The 21,774-nt window shown below is 43.1% G+C and overlaps 1 protein-coding gene across 7 annotated transcripts in view; it reads left to right on the top strand.

Annotated features, from left to right (window-relative positions):
* TRIO (trio Rho guanine nucleotide exchange factor) overlaps positions 1–21,774 on the top strand; it is a 373,294-nt gene that overhangs the window by 236,665 nt on the left and 114,855 nt on the right. For all 7 annotated transcript variants that reach the window (XM_070056594.1, XM_070056595.1, XM_070056597.1 and 4 more), the window contains 8 exons: positions 2,010–2,205; positions 2,910–3,076; positions 4,844–4,963; positions 6,624–6,815; positions 7,280–7,429; positions 10,417–10,531; positions 14,172–14,287; positions 17,593–17,715. In XM_070056594.1, coding sequence (XP_069912695.1) covers positions 2,010–2,205; positions 2,910–3,076; positions 4,844–4,963; positions 6,624–6,815; positions 7,280–7,429; positions 10,417–10,531; positions 14,172–14,287; positions 17,593–17,715 — 1,179 coding nt within the window. The remainder of the gene's footprint in view (positions 1–2,009; positions 2,206–2,909; positions 3,077–4,843; positions 4,964–6,623; positions 6,816–7,279; positions 7,430–10,416; positions 10,532–14,171; positions 14,288–17,592; positions 17,716–21,774) is intronic.

Below are 21,774 nucleotides of genomic sequence, written 5' to 3' on the forward strand. Positions count from 1 at the left end.
CAAGGAAATGAAAATTCTCCTTAGAGGAGAAATAAAGATTAAAGTTACAGTGTGGTTTTTTTCTTCTTTTCTCTCAGTTACTTCATGTGTATGTATGACTTGGCATTACTTAACTTGCTTAATTTTATAAAACAGTGCAATTCAATAGCACACATTGGATGCCCCAGTAATAAAAGTAAATCAGGAAGATTTGTGCATTAGGAGTTTTGGGTCTTCACACTTGATCCTAGCCAGAAGGATGAGAAGTGATGGGAGTTTTAGGTCTTTATTGTTGAAGTTTTTTGCATCTTTTACCTGAATCTTTATGTAAAGTCCCTCACATTCCCAATTTCTGTACTAACTTGATCAATGTTCATGTGAGTAAATAAACTGGGATCCACGGGTTATACTATTCCATTAGAGTATATAGTATGCTTTCACAAGGAGTATTTTTCCTCCTTTCTTGATTCTATAATTTTATTCTTAATTTTTTTTTGACAGGCAAAGTTAGACAGAAAGAGACAGAGAGAAAGGTCTTCCTTTTCCTTTGGTTCACCCCCCAAATGGCCGCTACGGCTGGCGCGCTGCGGCCCGTGCATTGCACTGATCCAAAGCCAGGAGCCAGGTGCTTCTTCCTGGTCTCCCATGCGGGTGCAGGGCCCAAGCACTTGGGCCATCTTCCACTGCCTTCCTGGGCCACAGCAGAGAGCTGGACTGGAAGAGGAGCAACCCGAACAGAACCAGCGCCCCAACCAGGACTAGAACCTGGGGTGCCGGCGCCAAAGGCGGAGGATTAGCCAAGTGAGCCGTGGTGCTGGCTGTATTCTTAATTTTAAAAAATCATATTATATAAGTTTTCAAACCTGTCCAGAAATGGTACAATGAAACATGCATATGCTTGTTCTCCAAATTCAACAAGATTTGACCTCCTTTGCTTCAAATATCCCTTCTTTTGTTACTATTGAGGTATAATGTTTTAAAGAAAATCTTTGCCAGTTAATCATTTCACTCCTAAAGACTTTCCTAAGTGTCTAAAAGATTTGTGTACTTACCCATAGAGCACCCAGCCTCCCCAACTAGGCAGTCACTTCTGACTGTCTTCTGATACCCAGCTCATGTTCAGATTCATGTAGGTGCCTGCATTGGATGGCTAATTCCCTTCCCAGAACTGTCTGTCTTTCTGCTCCACTCCCTTTTGTCATGCCATGACTTGTCAGGATAACTGGATCAATTGGTAAAGGAACAAGTCCCACATTCTGCGTTTGCTCACAGGATGTCCCTAAGTTGCTAAACTGTTTTTCTTTGATATTTCCCTTAACTTAGCAGTTAGATACAAAACTTGTTCATACTGAAGTTCCATTTTTGTGCAGAGAGACTCCAGGAGCTCTCTATCAGCACTGCTCAGCAGGGAGACTGAGACTGATGTGGTGCTGGGGCACTGGCATTCCAAGCCTTTGCCATCACAGTTGACTGCATGGGTGATCATTGCCTGAGGCAGTTATTTTATAACAACTTGGAAGTAGATCATTTTCTAAATTTATTATTCTGTGCACATTTAATAGTTGGATTTACCTATAAGAAGGTACTTCCTTTCATCATGAATTGCTTAAATAATCATGTCTCCTTTAATTACTAATTTGCATAATAAAGACTAGGCTCCAAAGAGTTTTTCATTTATTTTTTGGCTTTTTAAGCTCTTCTTCCTTTATTTAAAGACACCATTAGAAATCAGTGGATTTTTGTGTATTTACCATATTCAGTTGTAATTTTTTGGGGGGATGGCTAATTGTCCCAGCTTTGATTAGTGAGAACTCCTTCAACTGGCTTCTGTATACATTTATTTTAAAATATCTTTGAAAACAGCAACTTTATTGAGCTATAATTTATGTGTCACACAACCCACCCATCTCCAGTGCACACTTTCTGTGTCCTTTTGGCACATTTAGTCCTTTCTTGCTTGGCACGGTGAGATATAGCAGTGCATGTTTATTTTTCTGCTCCTGATCTTATACGGTACTTCCTTCTTTCAGATCATCTCAGACCTGGAGTCTTGGAACGATGAGCTTTCTCAGCAAATGAATGACTTCGACACAGAAGACCTCACCATTGCAGAACAACGGCTCCAGCACCACGCAGACAAAGCCTTGACAATGAACAACCTGACTTTTGATGTCATCCACCAAGGGCAAGATCTTTTGCAATACGTCAACGAAGTCCAGGCCTCTGGTAAGAAGGGTCATTCTGTCCCAGGTCAGCCAAGGTTTTTCTAAACAACACTTCTCCCCTCCTGTCCCAAGCCAGAATTCAGTTTATTTCAATGTGATGCCTGCCAAGTCCCTTTGGACCTTCTGATATAGATGTTATAGATATCTATTCTTTGCAAGGAAATGTTTTGCATTTTTCCTGCAATAATACAGTCACATTACAGTTACAGTACTTGCCGTTTATATTCCCACATATTATTTCAAGTAGCATGAACTTACAAAGTGATACGTTGTAGCTCTATGAATGAAATGTAAATCCCAAGAAAATGTTTCCTACTCTTCATTTTTTCTTAGTTTACATTTTACCAGCAGATGTCACTATAGTCTCAGAATTGTATTAGAGGCAGCAATAACATGTATACTGTGTTATTCATTTTGCACAAAGTAAACTAAATGCTTCAGTAGAAGAATAAACTGCTTATATTGAAGATAACAGTGAAAGGAAAACTGAGTTCACTCATTTGTAAAGATGCTGCATTTTCACTAGTTATTAAGGTAGGAGTAGATAGGGATGGGTTTTGTTGGCTTATACACCCTCTCAGGTGTACATGTTCCCCTATGCCCTCCTTGAACCTGACCTTCAGTGCAGCAGGTTATAACCCAAGCAGGTTGTGTGCCATCCAGTGTTTGAGAACAGGAGGTTGAAGGGCTGGTTGATGTCTGCAGGTGTGGAACTGCTGTGTGATAGAGATGTGGATATGGCAACTCGGGTCCAGGACCTGCTGGAGTTTCTTCATGAGAAGCAGCAGGAGTTGGACTTGGCTGCAGAACAGCATCGTAAGCACCTGGAGCAGTGTGTGCAGCTGCGCCACCTGCAGGCAGAAGTGAAGCAGGTGAGCCAAGGGCGCTGGGAGGTTGGGATGGGCCTTGTCAGGAGGGAATTCCATCTTTTTCTGTAAGTACCAGGGAAGATTGTCCCTGAGTAGAATCACTGCTGTCCTGATAGACGAGGTTCTCCTAACCCGGTATAGGTGTGTCTCGTGTAGAATCAGAGCCTGTGGCCTGGCACTGTCTGCTCTATAGTGCCCAGCAGGGTAGCACTTGAGAATAATACCCTTAGCTTGTGTAGCTGTTGGTGGAGCCTTGTTTGAACCCCTGACCAACTTGCTTCCTGGTTTAATTAACTTTGATTTTTAATCTCAGATCACATATGGCTGGGACTCCCTTCTTGTGTTAGCAAGATACTGTAAAGGACATGCTGGGTGGCATGGTAAGATAAAAAGTAGACATGTAGAAGGGATTCCCTGCATGGATATGGCATTTTATCCAGTGGGCAGGCAGTCTGCTTCTGTGAAACTGGCTTGGTGGCAGCAAATAGGGCTCACGGTGCTCTGGTGGGCGCACGGACAGCAAATGCTGGTTTGATTAGAGCAATCTTGAGAGCCTCTGGAGCCAGGTGTAGTGCAGAGGCAGGCAGCTCGTGGCATCAGTTCAGAAGCGTTCTTACTGAAAGGGCTCCCACTGGCTCCCCTGTGCCATCAGTAGCATGTATTTACAAAACATTGAAGTGAAGTTTTGTGACCTGCTGATAAAACAGTTCTTTCTTGCCAAAAACAAAATAATTCATTTAAGAAATAAAGGAACAAACTAGTATTTCCCTTAGGAATTGGCTTTACTTGTGAGTAGCAGAGACTGAAAAATGCTGGCTTAGATCAAGCGTTTGCCCTAGCTAACAGGTCAGGGGATAGTAGGTTGCTGGTGTCTGTTTAGCGGCCTCATTGTATGTTAGGCTGAGATCTTGGTGATAGATGGCCTCTCCTTTATCAATGCTGAATAGCTGATATAACTCAGCCCATCACCCCCACATCCTAGGCCTTGGCAAGGAGAAGGCACCTGTTTCCGAAAAGAAGTAGTTTCACAAACTCCTCCAGGAGACTGCTGCTTTGAAGCTAGAATCATGTCATAGCTATAATGAAGCTGTAAAATGAGCTAGAGGGTCTTTTTCTTAAGCAGTCCTCAAAAGGATTTCTGAGGGAACAAGAAGAGAAGCGTTATCATGTAGGTAACTGGAGGTTTCTGCTACAAATAACTTTCCAGAATGATTTTTCCATGATTTCTTTCACCATTGAAATTGGCTCCCCCTTTTGTTCGTGTGTGAAGCTGAGAATCTCAGTCTGACCTTGAACATTGTGTACAAATTAGTTAGCACTTTTGGTTATCATGCCGTTTGATGTGCAAAATAAATTGGAGAATAGATTAGTGAAGTGAATTAATTCTCCTTTGTCAGGCAGTTTGCCAGTCTTGCTTGTTCATTGGGACTGAAAGAGAATAAAAACAGTTCTCTTGATTATCAGGGAATTCTTTGTCAGTAGGCTTTCCAATATGTGATCCTCAAACTATTTTGACCTGTGGATTCATTGACAATTCAGTGAGCCCTCCACCTTGCATCTCCCATTCATTACTAAAATAACAGAATCAATTAAAAATAGGCAGGTACCACTCTAGGAGAGTATGCCATTAGTGTTAGAACTGTTAAGAAATCAGTCCTTCACACCTGCCAGAAGCCGCTAGACCACCTTGCAGGCTCATTTCTCATTCCTGATGGCCTGCAGGGTGCACTGAGAAACCTCTGCTCGGAGTTACCCTGTGCCATTTTTCAGGTGCTGGGTTGGATCCGCAATGGAGAGTCCATGCTCAATGCCGGGCTCATCACCGCCAGCTCACTACAGGAAGCCGAGCAGCTCCAGCGTGAGCATGAGCAGTTCCAGCACGCCATTGAGGTAGGAGCCTGGCCCTGTCTTGAGCAGGGTCTCTATCCACAGGACAAGCCTGCTAAACCCTGACATGCCAATGACTGTGGGACCACAGGAGGCTCAGCTTTAGGTAATGCAGTGCTTATCAAACAGCAGTTGGCCTACAGGGGAGGAAACAATGAAGTGAGGATACCCACCCCCGCCAGGAGCCTCACTGTAGGGGTCCCAGAGGTCAGGGACCTGTGAGGGCCCTGGCAGGATGCACTTCCTGCCGTCAAGAACAGTCAGAAACACCTCGAGACCAGGGAGAACAAAGTGCAGTCTCTGCTAGAGGTTTTTTTAAACATCTTTCTGATCTTGTAGGCGTTTCCTGCTATGTGTACTACTCCCTCCACAAAGCAGAGTGCTGGGGACTCACCAAGACCATACGCAAGCCGTAAATACCCTGTTATCAGTAGGTCGTGCTGACACAGTCCTCAGAGCCATGCTTATAAGCAGCTTTGTTCACCACGGCCAGGGGTGTTGCCCTGTTGAAAGTGCTACCGCAGAATAGCTTGGGCCAGTCTAGCCACACTCCCCTTCATGCTCAGCCTTGGACTGGCTGCTTTTATGTTGGTTTTTTGGGGGAGGGAGTTGAGGGGATAGGGGGGAGGTTGCTATAATAATTGTGTATGGTGGCCTCAAGGAGACTGGAGCTTTGGTGACTGAACACTTGTGTCTTACTCTCCTTACATTCATCTTATTAGCCAGAGATGAAAGCCATAGCAGGCACCACTCATTTATTCCCAGATAATTTATTTCCAACTGCACGGTAGACCGTGAATACCTGTTAACACTTCTTCATGAGGTGCCAACTCCAGCAGCTTCTAAGAACCTATAACTTGCTGGGCAAGTGACTTTTAGTGGGCACATTGCCGACATCAAATCTCTGGGTCTGGGTCAAGGATGGGGCTGAATTTTCAAGGGTATATTGTTTTCTGGGACCATTTGCACTCTTCAAATGAAATGTACAATTTTTCTATTTAAAACAAACAAGCAAACAAACTTGTGTCCATAGAGATCCAAGTGCCGCTCTGGCCGCTTTTCAGTTCCTGGGGAGACTGTGACCTCAGCCCCTCACAGAACTTCTAGGGTGATACACTGGATTCACCCTAAGCTTTCATGTGTTTCTCATATGGCATGGGCCTCAGAACACAGTTGGTTCATCCTTAATTACCAGTCATTTTTGTGTGTCCTTTTTAAAATCAGTAGATTTTGAAAACTTTTCACTAGGGTCGAGAGTTTAAGTAGAAAATAGCATTCCCTCTGGCCACCCTTTCTCCACATGTTTTTTTGCTTCCAGCAGCTGTTAGGGGAAGGGCCAATGGGAATAATAGGTGGGGGACATTTCAATAGCCTTTTTAGCATATTGGCCATTAAGGGTCTTTCTTGAGATTTCTCGAACTGAGAACCCCACGATTGAGACCCATCTGGCAAGTTGGAATGCTTTTCATCCTTTGTTAGTTGACTTAGACATAATTCAGTTGTTGCTGGGCATAGAAGCATGTTACTTAACTGCCTGCCATGCTTTTAGAAGCAACCTAATGAGCATTAACTGAAGTTGTGTCTGTGAAGTCACCAAGAATAGAGTTACCGTAGCCATCCTGCGTGACCCCTGCTCATCAGCCTTCCCTTGCCGTCTGACCAGAAAACGCACCAGAGTGCGCTGCAGGTGCAGCAGAAGGCAGAGGCCATGCTGCAGGCCAACCACTACGACATGGACCTGATCCGCGACTGTGCCGAGAAGGTGGCTTCGCACTGGCAGCAGCTCATGCTCAAGATGGAAGACCGCCTCAAGCTCGTCAATGCATCCGTGGCCTTCTATAAGACCTCAGAGCAGGTGGGAGAGCCGTTCCGACCCGTGGGCTCCCAACTGGTGTTTGATGGAACAACTATGTCATTATTAACATGTCTGTCGTTATTGAACCAGTCAGATCCAAGTCAAGCAAAAAGAAAGGCACATTCTGGAAATTATTAAAAATTTTAATTAATATAATTATTTTCACTACCTTAGGCAGCAAAAAATAGTAGGTTTGAAAGTAGCTGAGAGGATACCACTTTTCTTCTCCTAAAATTTGTGATGGAAACATGTCACAAGGAAACAGGAAATGCAGCTTGGGTTTTGTTTTTGTTCTGAAAGTCCTGCCTGCCTAGACCCCACATTTGCCCTCAGACCAAGGAAAGCCTATGACTCCTTAGCTTGTTTGGTCCCTCCAGTGGTGCCTTCTTCCCCACAGCCAAACTGAAAGTGTTTCCCAGAGAGGCCAGGTGGGTACTGAGTCTTTAATTTTCTTCCACTCCCAGGTCTGCAGTGTCCTTGAGAGCTTGGAACAGGAATACAAGAGAGAGGAAGACTGGTGTGGTGGAGCCGACAAGCTGGGCCCCAACTCTGAGACGGATCATGTCACTCCCATGATCAGCAAGCACCTTGAGCAGAAGGAAGCATTCCTGAAGGTAGGCAGCTGGCTTTGTTGGGTGCTGCTGTATCACTGTACCCTGCAGAAATCCAGAGGGTCCACTTTCAGATGGTAGAGGATGTCAGGACCGTAAGTTGAGAGTAAAACCTGTAGATTGCAGGTGCCCCTGCTGGCCCTACACAGGTGCATGACCTATGCTTTCCAAAGGAGACCTTCATACCTCACAGCTCTTATCCTGGGTGAAAAGTGATTGGGGTGACAACTTCAGAGATAAGTTAGTTCATTAAAGAAAATGTTAGGTCTTTGTCATGTGTGATGTACACTATCTTTGTAGTTTTCACAGAGAAAAAGCTAGAAATATGTGTGAATAGGCTTGGTTGGAAGTCATATCTGATTCTGGAGACAGTGAACAAGATGGATGGATTGATTTGGTGAAACACACTGCCTATAAAATAATCTTTGGAATAATAAATAATAAGATAATCTTTAAAGTCCACTTATTTAGGAAAGAAGATTTTATGTCAGAAGACAAGCACAGCCCAGACACAAAGCCTGGGCACCTTGTGGCATTTGGGACCAGTCACTAACGCCCTTCTCAGGGAACAATTCCTGTGAGAGAAGTCACATCTCATTCAGACTGAGATGGGAATTTTCTCTTTGAGAAGGTTTGAGTAAGAAAGGTTGCCTTGTTTTTAGTATGTATCATATTTGGTTGTATGTAACTCACAGATGTGCTTTGAACCAAATTTCAAAGGTGACAATGGTTAGAAACACTTGATACCGAATGCTCTTGTCTTGTGTTCTTGGACTCTTCAAACAGAATTTCAAAGACTACTTGTTATCGCCAGTCAGATCTGTTAAAAACGGGCAGGGTGATTACTTCTTGTTACCTGATGGAGTTTTCTCATTGCTTTTACATTCTGACCCATTCTGGCCCCGATGGCACTATTTCCTGCTACATTGGCAGTCATCCCACAGAGCTATCATTTAGTGGGGGGTGGGGGGGGCAGGAAATGTAACTCTTTGAATATTGTATCTGGCAACTTGTCTTGAGTGTCTACCACAACATTTTGTTTTTAAGTGAATCAGGGTGGGAAAACCATTGTAGCCTCCACTTCTATCCACTATTTTACTCCTCAAATGGCAGCAATGGCTGGGTCTGGGCCAGGCCAAAGCTAGGAGCCTGGGACTCCATCCAGGTATCTCTGGTAGGTGGCAGAGGCCCAAGCACTTGGGCCATTTTCTGCTGCCTACTCAGACATATTAGCCAAAGAGCTGGATCAGAAGTAGAGCAGCTGAGATTCAAACCAGTACCCATATGGGGTGTTGGTGTTACAGTCAGTGGCTTGACCCACTGCACTACACTGCTGGCTCCTAAAATCCGTTTTAATCTGACAGTATTTATTAACTAAAGAAATAGATTATTCATACTATTTGATTTTCCCTATTCTGGATTTTCCTAATTGCATTTGGTGAGTGATTTAGCACCATCTACAACCCTTTACATTTCTGCCAGATTGAGACCCTTTATCAGATTCAGGTTTGAGAGAGAGGGAGAAAGTGAGATAGGGAGGAAGCCAGGGAGAAAGCTTGTTGGTGAACTAAGAATACTTCGTGAGTGCTTGCTGTGTGCTTCCATTTGGATTATATCAAGAGACATAATTAATGTGCTTTTTTTTGGTCTCTGCAATATAAGATATTTTGGTGGTTCAGATGTGGTGAGTGCAACTCATCCATTATATCAGCCTTTCCTCTGAAGGGTGTAGTAGCTGGTGGTGATATTGTTTCATGGGGAGTTGTACTTCTGTCATTCCTTTGGCCTTGATTAGCTGTTTGGTTACTCTACAATGGAGTTTGTCCAGAAAAGGCTTAGCTGCTTGTTTCTTTCTGTTTGCTTGCCATATTCATAATAATGAATTGTCCTATCAACTTCTATGTATTTTTTCGTATCATCATGGATTTTAATGTATTTCTTGTGTTTCAAGCAGTTGTCATATATCTTTTAATATTCAACTTGTCTTGCCCATGGGAGCCCCTTCAAGTTAGGTTGGCTTGAACGTCCTTTAGGTGTGCCATAGCAGTCTTCACTGTCATTCATGCTGTGACAGCTTGAAATTTCATAATGATCAGTAGGGACTCATGATTTATTTTACTTTAAAAAATAATTCTAGCTCCATCTACTGGAAAAGCCTAGAAACAGTGGCCAACCCAGTGGTACGGAGCACCCCTAGTGCCAGTTGTGATCTCTAAATACCATAATACAGAATTCCTTAAACTAAATATTAATCTAAGATCTGGGCAGGAAAAGTGGAAGATTGTTAAATATGACACTTTTAGTTTTATATTTGTAGCCTTTTCTGTTGCATAAACTTTTTTCTAAACCACGTTGATTAAATTATTTGTTTAGCCTACTACAGAAATGTGTAATATCAATTATCTAGTACTACAAAAATACACCACCCCAAAACTCTGATGGCTTAAAGCCAGGGGTTGGCAAACCACTACCCGAGGGTGAAATCTAGCCATACCACTGATTCACAGATCCAACAGAGTTGGTTTCATCTATAATGGTTGGGTTGAATACTTGTTATTGAGAGACAGTATGATGACCCCTAAAGCTGAAAGTATTTTCTGTTTGGCCTTCACATAAATGTAAGTCCAGCTTAGCTGGATCTTGTGGCTCAGATTTCTCATAAGACTAGTTGAGAGGCTGGCCAGGGATGCAGATTTCTCAAAGTTCTACTGGGGAAGTGCTCTGCCTCCTCTCTGGCTATACAACAGTGCTGCCCGTGGTCCTACCTTGTAAGCCTGTGTGTTGAGCAGCTCATTCATAGCAGCTGGCATCATCAGAGCAAGGGCTCAGAGAGACAGATTTCTTTTAAATGAAACAGGGTTTAACCCATGGATTTTCACTATCACAAGCCAGTCAGATGTGTGTTTTAGGGGAAGAGGTACGTCAAGGCCACACAGTGTTGATTTTATTAAGTCCAATTAACAAACACAGCGCTCTCCATTGTTCCTTAGGCTTGCACACTTGCTAGGAGGAATGCAGATGTCTTCCTGAAGTACCTGCACAGGAACAGCGTGAACATGCCAGGGATGGTGACGCATATCAAAGCTCCTGAGCAGCAAGTGAAAAGTGAGTACAGCTGGGAACCAGCAGGGTCGGCCGGGGGTGCCTGGCGCCCAGTGGTGGGAGCTTACCAGGTTCTGAACTCTTGATGTTCTGAACTCATGCTCAATGTCCATTTCATATCAGTGAGATCCTCACTAATTATCTCAGTTTAGTGATAAAAATAATAAATGAATAAACTGGTAATATAGTGAATGGATGGAAAATTCATTGGATAGCTTGAAGAATATTAACAAGAAGAAAATCAACAATTAAGATAATTTTATTGCCTTTGGCTATTTTGTTCAAAAATATTATGAATAATACATTAAAACCAGAGTTACCTACATGCAAAATACTTTCAAAAATTCAAATAAATTTGGTACCAATGTAATTGCTATGAAGTCTTAATTATATACCTAAGATATACTTAATAAAAGCAAATGACAAAGTAATATTATATAGTGTAATATCACTCTAGTATAAAATCTATGTGAAACCATGTTTATACATACATTATCTGTAAGTGCATAGAAAAAGGTGTAATATACTGAACTGTGGAGAGTGAGACTGACATAGATGGGAAGGTAAACACCTTGAACGTGGTCACACAGCCAAAGTTGAGATTTATAGGGAAAAAATAATAATCAATTAACAAAAGATTGTCACATTTTTAAAAAATGATCGACAAAAACTCCATTACATCCTATTCTCCATACATCTGATTCATCTGTAGCTGTCCCAAAATCATGTTCTCTTAATGTACTATGAGTATAATCCTCCCAAGTTCTATTTTAATTCCATTTTACTATTAAACTTCCTGATGTACCCTTTTATTTATTAATTGTTAGGCTTTTCCTTATGGAAAATGAGCAATCAATAAGTGAGCAGTTTCTCAGCACAAATGTGAACAATCTTTGTTGACAGCAAGTTGCACAGACCCAGTTCACCTGGCCCATTTCACATGAAATAATTTCCTTTCTCCCACCGCTCAGCATTGCATTTGTTTATTGGTCATATTGCTCTTTGTCTTATCAGAGGTGTAGTGGTCCTTTCTAATGCTGGTGTCACGTGTGTTTGTTCACTTACTGGCCCTTCTTCATGCGTTTGCTGCAGGGTATTGTAATTCTAATCTGATTCTGTGGATAATTAGAAATGTCCTGCTTCCCTTACCAGCTGCTTGTGGGCGAGAGGTGTGTGCACGAGGCAGTGCGGTGAATCCTTGTAAGGGTGAAAGTGACAGAAAAGACTGTCAAACTGCAGAGGTCATAGCCAAGGAGGAGTGAGACCACGTGGTCACAAAGTCCTCAGGAGTGTAAGGAAGCCCCAGATGAGGATTGGAGGCCCAGGATCTGGGGACTTACACTGTGCTTGGCTGCCCACTGGCCAAAAATTAACACAGGCTCAGGCAGATACTGTGGCAAGCAGAGATTAGAAGAGACCCTTTGGTTTACATTCATTTTCTTGCAAGTTATTTGTTTAACTGGTAGCTCAATTATTTGACCTCAAATTTCAAATCTTAATTTACTTCATTAAAATAGTTCACATTTTCAGGGATGGAAAGAAAACATAGCATGACTGCAGAGCATGTGTGGAAATGCAGCTGTTAGTTCTTGTTCCTCACAGAGCACACAGCCTACTAAGAATTCAAGAAATGCTTATGGGAAACTTACTGTATTTAAGTTTTTCAATATAATGAAGTTATATCCTTGACCCCACCTATTTCATTTGCAATTTTGGTCTTGGGAATTTTTTTCTAAAGATATTTTGTTTTATAAACTTCTGAAGTAAAGCATACCTACTGCAAAAAAAAATTCAAAAAGCGCATGTAAATTGCCTGATTTCTTTGCCTCTGGCATCTATTTTTGGGACTTTATTTGTGTATTCTGTCTATGCATATAAATGTGTATATGTACAGAAATAATTTTCCACTTACCTCTCCTTTTTTTTTTTTTTTTACAAAATGGGACTCTGTTGCCCTGCATCTTGTTCCTTTGACTTTTTTTTTTGGACAGGCAGAGTGGACAGTGAGAGAGAGAGACAGAGAGAAAGGTCTTCCTTTGCCATTGGTTCACCCTCCAATGGCCGCCGCGGCTGGCGCACTGCGGCCGGTGCACTGCGCTGATCCGATGGCAGGAGCCAGGTGTTTCTCCTGGTCTCCCATGGGGTGCAGGGCCCAAGCACTTGGGCCATCCTCCACTGCACTCCCTGGCCACAGCAGAGAGCTGGCCTGGAAGAGGGGCAACCGGGACAGAATCCGGCGCCCTGACCAGGACTAGAACCCGGTGTGCCGGTGCCGCAAGGTGGAGGATTAGCCTAGTGAGCCGCGGCGCCAGCCGTTCCTTTGACTTTAATACCACATCCTAATTGTCTTTCGAGATCAGAATTTAAGATCTGCTCTCTTTTGGGTATCTGTCATAGCGTAGTTGTCATGGAATCTTCCCCCACTAATGGGTTCACATGTTGGTACCTGTTTTTCACCCTTTAACACAGCACTGTGCATCTTAGTACAGATAGCTTTGAGTACTTGTATAAGTACTGTTTGTCTTACAGATAAATTCCTGGCTCAAAGGTATGCACACTTTCAGTGTCATCACTGTCGCTCCCCCTCTTCGTGGAGGAACGACACAGGACCCTGCGCTGTTCTTTCTGTCTGCTTGGCCCTCCCCGGGTTCGCCGCTGGTTCCTCCCGGGTTGGCTACTATCCCTTCCACCTCCGTGGAAGGGCAGTTCCCCCTGGCCACATTCCCCACTTCCGCAGGGGAGCGGCACACCGCCGGCCGGCTCTCTCGGGGGCTGCACAGGTGTTCCCCTTAGATGTTCCCTCAGATGTTCCCGGTGCATGCCATCTCTCTCCTCCTTTATAGTCCTCCTCCGCCAATCCCAACTCGGCTGCCCACACGCCGAGTACGCTGCTCTCCTCCAATCAGGAGCAAGTCCTACAGTTTATTGGTTGAACTGGAGGCAGCTGTGCAGAAGCTGTTTACTTCTCTCCCAGCGCCATATTGTGGGAGAGCAGATGCATAGAATAAGTCTTAATTCCAGTAACTCAGTCTAGTCCGGGCTGCTCCCCACAATCACCTGTTACCAAATTGCCCCCTGCAAGAGTTATACTCCATTGTTCTCCCCCAGAATGCTAGGCTCATGAGTGCCTGTTTCCCTTACCACTTCTAGCACCAGATGGTATCAGTCTTGCCAGGAAAAAAGGGAAGAACACAGTCAAAAACAGTGAAAGATGGTCTCATTGAGGTTGAGCATGTTTCCATATATTTAGTGGTCATATTTTTTAAATTGTGAACTTCATGTTTGTGTACTTTATTCTAATGGGTTATTCACATTTGTCCAGTTGATTGTTAACATAAATTAGGTCTACATCCTACCTGTTGCTGAAGTTCTTCCTGGCTTTTATTTTGTGTAATAATTTTATGGTGGTTATTATGTGGCTGTGATATTTTTAGTTTTTGTGTGATTGTGATGTTTTGCTTGTATAGCTCTTCTTTTTTCCCTTTTTCTCTATGTCACGTCCTTCCCTCTCCTAAGGTTTTATGGCGTTTTTTAAAATTTGTATTGATTTTTTTTTCATTGTATTGTAATAAAAACTGGTGGGATTTTACAGGTGTTTACCTGGTTGCAAGCATCAACGTATGTGTTGTCCTTTTTCTCTCAGATATCTTGAATGAACTCTTCCAGCGGGAGAACAGGGTGTTGCATTACTGGACCATGAGGAAGAGACGTCTGGATCAATGCCAGCAGTACGTGGTCTTCGAGAGGAGTGCCAAGCAGGTCAGACTCACACCTGATCTTCACACCACCACCACTATCAGGCAGACTTTGACATTTCAGCCACCTTGACAACTTTCTAAAGAACAAAGCAGTCTTGCCTTTTAATGATCAGTTTGATGCAAAGGGGAAATCCCCACAGCCTGGTAAAGGTGTGTCACTCAGTGACCTTGACTTTTCACAAGTGGACCATTCTGCTACCTACAAATAATTATGATAGTTGTTTCATAGTCACTGTGGAATCTTGATTCTGTGCTTATGTATAGTTTTTTTATATTGCTGTTCCATCTTTGACAAATTTAACTAAAATTAAGAAACATGACAGGGATGGGCATTTGGCCTAGTGGTTAAGATGCCGGTTGGGATACCCACATCTCTTATTAGATTGCTACCGATTCTATCTTCCTGCTAATGCATAATTTGCCTCTTAAAATAAAACTAGAGAAGAAATAAGACATAATTTCTAATAATTCAGTATAATTAAAGGGGAAAAAAAGTTCTGCCTTTTGCCAAGAGACATGAAGGGGAATACATTGGGAGTGTTCCCACCTTAAGTCACTTTGGCTTGAAGTTATCCTACCTATATTATCAGTCATGGAAAATTGCTGTAAGGAAAAGTTTATCCCTGTCTTAAACATTAAGATTTTTATCCCTTCCCTTTCATCTTAGTAGCATAAGAATTCACAAGCTGTCTAGAATCCAGGGTTGAGGAGGAAAACATGGGAGAGAAGACAGACAGATTCTCTGAACACCTGTGTGTGGCCAGGCCCCAGCTGGGCTTGATGTGTGTTACCTGCCTAGAGTCACTGGGACCCTCAGTGCAGTGGGTTGGTGGTGACCCCCGTCCTGATGTCAGCTCAGTCCCAGGCTATCTTCTGCATCTACCTGGTAACTTGGCACAGAGTAGGCATTTCAAAAAACCTTTTTAGCCCAAGAAAAATTAAATTTTCCTCAGCATAGGTTTCCCACTTAGGGAACAGATTTTGTTCCTGGGTTGCAAATGTTGTCATTGTAATTGGCGGCCTGGACCCAGAACTCCTCAGTTCCTCAGAGTTCCATAAACTGAGCTTCAGGCGTCCTGGATCCAGCCCCTGACTCCACCCTTTTCTCACCTTGACTGACTTCACCCGGTCGTACCATCACATTCCCAATAGCAAGGTTGCAAGCAGTGCCGTTGTCTACTGTTAACTTACATTTCCTTCACTTTATTTAAAGAAAGCTCAACCGTACCTCAGAATCATTAGCAGCTTACTTTGATTTCTAGTTAGAGATGGTTTCATACTCATTACATCTGAGTATCTTTATTATCTGTGGGTTGAAAGATAAGGGATCATTCAGCTACCAAGAAGGAAAATTAAAATAGTATCATTGGACATGGAAGATAAATTTGTCCCATTGCAGATAGTGTAAATTTACGCTGGCAGCCCTACTGCCCTATAGAGTTTTGTCCCATTCCAGAACCACAGTGCTGCGGATTTCACTTGTCTGTGCAGTATAATGAGATTCCAAAATGGATGCCGCTGACGGTTGCCTTTCTCTGGGCACAGTTCACACTTGTTCCTGTCTCTCTTTCCTCATTTTTATCTGTCTTTCTGGTGTTGCCCAGCCCTGACCTCCATTTCTGGTTTCCGGATTTATAAATCTAGGGTCTCTCCTTGATACCTCTCAATGTGGCCTCCCCAAAGCAAACCAGCATGCAGGATTACCAGTGTCCCCAGCCCCGCTCATCTCAGTCCTCTCAGGACGACCAGGCGACTTTTCTTGATCCCTGCCTTTCCCTCACCTTCTCACCTGCATTCCTTCTGATCTAGTAGTGCTGAGCTCCCAGCCCCTCTTCACCCAGTGGAACTCCAGCTGTGTGGGGCCTGCGGACCTGCACTCCAGGCTGCTGACTGCTGTTGCTCTCCGCCTCAATTCCTTTCCACATGGCAGCCACTTTAGTGTTAGGATAAAAGGGCTAGCTGTGTCTGTGACCCACCAGAGCCTCTCCTTGACCTCTCCTCGGCCTCACCCATCTGACTGTCCTGCAGCAGGCCGACTTGGGCCCATTCAGGTCCACTCAGGTCCAGCCTTCCTTGATGTCCCTTGTGACAAATCTCCCGACAGTCACTGCCGCTGTCCCTTGTGAGTTTTCCTCTGTGTCCTCCTTCCCCGCCCACAGGCGGAAGGTCTGGACTTCTCACTCCTCTGGGCTTTATAGCAGTGACTCCACTGTGAACACTTGGAAACAATGTGCTTCAAGAGTGGAGAAAGTGGGTACTTGGAATAGATTTAGGGAAATGGCCTTCATTTGGAAGCAGTGTTAGCATTGTTTCAGGGACAGGGTAGCCAAACTCAGGCAGCATGGAAACAAATTCCCAGCCAGTAAGCTGAAGATTCACAGGGGTCAAGGTTTCCTTTTCTGTTTTCCCCGCAAAAATGCCACAGATGTTAGGATGTATCTAACAGAGACAGTCTGTGTTTCTCTAAAAACAGCAAATTACGATAGGTGACTCAGAGATTACCAAGGGCAAATACAAACACTTGTCCTTTTTTTGTGCTTCTTTCTATAACTTGATTATTTTATGCTCATATGTTTAAAGAAGTCTGATTTCACTTCAGATATATAAAAACAGAAAAAAGTCAGCTTCCACATAAAAATGTGAGAGAATAATGATTTAGAACTAGCATTCCAATGCAGTCTGCACCCCTTCTTTCCAGATGAGAAAATTTCTGTCCTACAACCAGAAGGGTTAAGTTGCATCTCTTGCCAGCCCCTCCTCTCTGCACTGCCAGTGGTGTATTTATGCATAATGTTTGAGGGGTCCTCTGCAGGAGCCCTCAAAAGCAAGTGAAGTGGGTACATGCCCAGGCACCCCAGATGGACACAGGAGTAGACAGAAGGCCTGAGAGCTGGAAATGCACATTTGTTTTCCTTTTTCAATTAAAATGCCCCAGTAAGGTTCTTAGGTGTTGGTGATGTGAATGTCTGGGTACCTCACCATATGAGGCATTCAGACTGCCCCTGTGCCCACAGCTTCTCAGCATTCTTGGGAAAAAATATTTGTTAAGGCCTTTTATTGTGCCTTTTGCTGCACAGTGGTAAGAACTTGTTATTGTTGCTATATAAGTGACATGCTTAGAACTTTCTAGAATGCTTCTGTTTTTTGGAATTGTGATTTTCATTTCAGAAATGCTTCTCTCTTTGAGGGATTATTTCTTGATCAGGCCAGCCTTGCTTGTAATTGACATTTAGCGCAGCTCCTTGGAGACAGAGCTTCCTTCACAGGGGTTTCAAGGTGGATACTTCCTACCTCCTCCCTCCACAGGCTTTGGAGTGGATCCATGACAACGGGGAGTTCTACCTTTCCACACACACTTCCACGGGTTCCAGTATCCAGCACACCCAGGAGTTGCTGAAGGAACATGAGGAGTTTCAGATAACAGCAAAGGTGAGTACAAAGTTGGAGTGGACTTAAAACTGGAGCAGGATGCTTCAGATCAGTGAAGCAACACCCAAAAGTGTCACTGAGAAGTGCCTACTGAGAATGGAGACACGGGCTGTGCCAGTGCCAGTGGGCAGCTGCACATTACGTAACTCAGATGATGCTTCCTACTGCTTTCCTTGCCTGTCCCTGGCTTCTCCTCTTCATCACCCACTTTAGGTACCTGTGTCCTCTTGTCCCTTGAGTTTCTGTAAACAGTGGAACATCTCCTCCCTTTCTTTTTCTTTGTCTTTTCCATTGTTCCTTCCCTGCCTTTTCTCTCTCTTTTTTCTTTTCCAAGGCATTTTTTGAGTTCTTGCTACTTCTGTGACACACTCGCCAGTGTTGCCAGCTAGACTCTCAGGTATCCTGTGACTGCTTCTTTCCTTGTCCTTAGTGGAACACATGAAGGGTGGTGCTCACACTTGGCCTAGTCTTAAGCTTGTCTGTGTGTGGTTGGCAGCATGCATGTCAGCATCCTGCTAGTGCGTTTGCCCTTTGATCCTGAAGCTCAAAATAGAAGTAAGTACATCTTTTGGTGTATGCAGTATACATGAGTAAATCTGAGTTTTTAAGGTAATAGGTGAGAACCCACACCCTGGTGTGACTGTTTTCCAGGTCAAAGCATGTTCCCACAGAGGCTGATTCTCCTTCTTTAACTCAGAATGGTCTGGGAATTCTTAGAGTTATGCTCACAACCTGTGGAGTTCTTTGTTCAGAGGTTTTGAGTATACATCCTTGGCAGTATTTTCAGAAGTGCCATTCTTTTTCATGATACAATGTCTTTTTAGGAAAAGTCAAAGGTTATTTCAAATTTAAGAATAGAAAAATAAGTGATCCAGCTGGATATTTTCCTCTAAAGCAACAAGATTGTCAAACTGTCTTTGACAGCCTATCAAAGAGCAATTTCAAAGTCATTGAGTGACAACACTACTTTGTAACATTGTGAGTCTACTTTCTGTAACCATTTCTGACTCCTCCCATTGTTCTTGGCCTCCTTCCTTTCCCCTCAGCCCTAGAGGGTACTAGGCCCCTCTGCAGAACCAGTGGGCTCTGTTCTTCAGGATTGTGCAGTTCAGTGGGGCTGCAGAGGGGCCTAGGCTGGGGCACCACAAGAGGACCTGGCCTTGGGTGGATGCTAGAACCCTGAGGCGGGGGTGGGGGCGTTCAGGGAAGCTGGGTGGATGGCTGGCCTCTGGAGGCGATGAGCGCTCAAGAGCTGCCCTGTCCTGCCTCTCCAGGTAAGGATCATGGCTCTTCCATCCTGCAGATGCACCACAACTTTGGCTGTGTGCTTCTCATTATTGTGACTATTTAGCTAGTAAATCATAGTCATTATATGCAGTACATGAGCTCTGTTTTTTCTAGGGTTCAATTATGAAGGTATTCAGAAAATGCGCGACGGAGTACTCTGAAGGAGATTTAAGATTTGCTTTTTTCACTACGGCTGCACAATGAGCCTGTGGCCTTAAGAATTCAGTTTGTTTTTATTTTTTTCTATTTCTTTGATTATGCCTATAGATGACATTGTTCAATTATAATTTTATATAATCTTAAGTAAAAATTTGCTTTTATAACAATCTCTAGAATTAACAAATAGAATAAATTTGAAAACCCTTATTGTATTTCTCTTTAAAAGACAGGAATTCTCTTTAATAGTGTTGGGTAGCCTTTTGAAAACAAAAATTAAGTTGGATTTATATATCAACAGTGAAAACCTAGAAGTACTAGTAGAGATAACAGAGTTTTTAAATATATGTATATATCCTTATGTAGTGAAGTTTGTCTCAGTAATCCAAAATCAAAAAAAGAAAAAGATTAGAAAATTTACCTATACAAAAAATATGAAAATTTCTAAAGGGCAGTCCACCACAAACCAAAAGCAAGTAAGGAAAAATGCTTGCATTCATATCACAAAGGGCTTAGTAAGAACATTTACAAATGAGTAAGAGAAAAAAAGACCAAGAAAATCGACAAAAGATATTATAGATGGCTTGCAGGAAAGGAATCTTGAGTGGCTTTTAAGCATGTGAGATTGCCAGCTTTACTTGAAATAAGGAAAGTGAAAATCAAGGCTACACTGAGTTCATTTTCACCCAGTAGGTTGGCCAAGATCAAAAAGTTAAATCACACCAGTGGAAAAGAGTCTATTCCCTGAAGGGTGGGACAGATGTGAATTGGGTTGACCTCTGTGGGGGTCTCTGGCAGCATCTCGTAGCATAATGCACACAGAAAACTTCTGTCTGCCCCAGCAATTACACACCTTGAAACGTGTGCTCCAGCCTCATGCTCAGACACATGTCAAAGCACAGGTGCTAAGGATCACTCTTACATGACTGCTGTCAGCAGTGGGAGATTAGAAGCCACAATAAAGCCCACTGGTGGGGGGTTGTTAGCTTATGAATCTTCCATAACAAAGGTGGCTTCAAACATGAGCAAGGGTGCTGCTTTTGTTCTGGTAAGAGCATAGTTTATTGTAGGAAACATTAATATACATGTAAGCGAGAAAAATACATGCATTTTTACATGCGTGCACTTGCTTGCACATGTGTATGCAAGTATGTAGGGTGACCCTGATATTGGGGTTGGTGACAGCAGGTGGGGTGAGAAGAGTGATTATTTTGTATCCTTTTTTGCCTTTAGAATTTTGAACCCCATGAGTATATCTTTAAAATGTCAGGTTTGTAGTTTAGCAAATTCTTGAGTTTTAAGTACTTAAGTTTAGTTACAATCAGTTGTTTATGGAGCCCCAACCCTGTCCTCAGAACTGGTGCTGGGCACATGGAGGACCTGCTAAGGTAGACAGACAGTAGCACAGTAAGTAGATAAAAGGTATCTACATAGACATGACAAGTAGGAAGAAAAATAAAGGCATGGTGGAAGAAAAGGCTACCTGCACTCTTCTGCAGAGCCAAGGAAGGCCTTCTGGAGAAGTGTTTTGTCCTCATCTGAACAGCAGACTTTCTTTAAATGTGTGAATGAAGTTTGCTTCTGGAAGACTTACTCCCCCAGACTTGGCTTGTGGGAAATCTCTGTGTTGCATCTACATTCAGTGTCAGCATGCTGGTGCCACCTCTGGCGCCACCTGCTGGCACCTGGTATGTTTCCTAGTGTGTGTCCTTCATAGACAAACACCTTCCTCAAGCCTCCTGCTGATGAGTGTTTTCTGTTTTATGGGCAGGCTGCATTATCTTTTCTATATTATCTTCCATGTCCCCAGCACTTAGAACACCACATGCCTTTCTTAGTCCCCTAAAAACACACACATACAGCTCTGCAGTGCCCTCTGCAAGTGGCACTTGTGATAGACAATAGAGATAAATGAGTAAAACAAGCAGATATCCCTGGGCCATGGAGGTGACATTCTCACAAGAGAGATAGACAGGTTAACAGATACACAACTATGCCCTCTGATAGAGGGCTGGAAGACAGTTTCTAGGTGCTCCAGGGTGGGCCGGTGTTTGAGAGCAAATGTGAAGCAGCCATGGAGATACCATGCAGACGGACGAGGGTGCAAGCCTCATGAACCAGAAGTATCCTCACAGCCAACTTCACAAGTTGTCCAGTAAACTGTAGCTCAAAACTTGCATTTTACAAACAGATAATTTTTCTGGGTTTTGAACTCTTTCTCTTTTAGGGATTTTTAAGCCAATTTCCTGAGTATTCATCATAAAGAATTCCTAGTAAAACCTGAGAAAGGCAAATTTCATAGTAGAAGAGTAGTTTACTTAACTGGAAATGGCAGGGAGCCTGGTACCACAGTAATTAGTGAAATGGGTGTGAGGAGAAGGTCTGTTGTGAAAAAAATCGATGCCAAATATATCCATATAACCATTGCTGTATAGTCCTCCTTAACTTTGTAAAAAAAGTCATGGTTATCCTACTAAAAGATCTTTTCCATGTACATAGAGAATAATCTTTTTGAGGCAGAGTTCTCACATAGGCATGAAATATAAAGTACCTTTGGCTGGTACACTTCTCTCCTTTACTGAGAATCATTATTTTAAAAATTTTTTTAAAGATTTT

Source organism: Oryctolagus cuniculus, chromosome 14 (genome assembly GCF_964237555.1).
Source record: "Oryctolagus cuniculus chromosome 14, mOryCun1.1, whole genome shotgun sequence".
NCBI classification, from domain to species: domain Eukaryota; kingdom Metazoa; phylum Chordata; class Mammalia; order Lagomorpha; family Leporidae; genus Oryctolagus; species Oryctolagus cuniculus.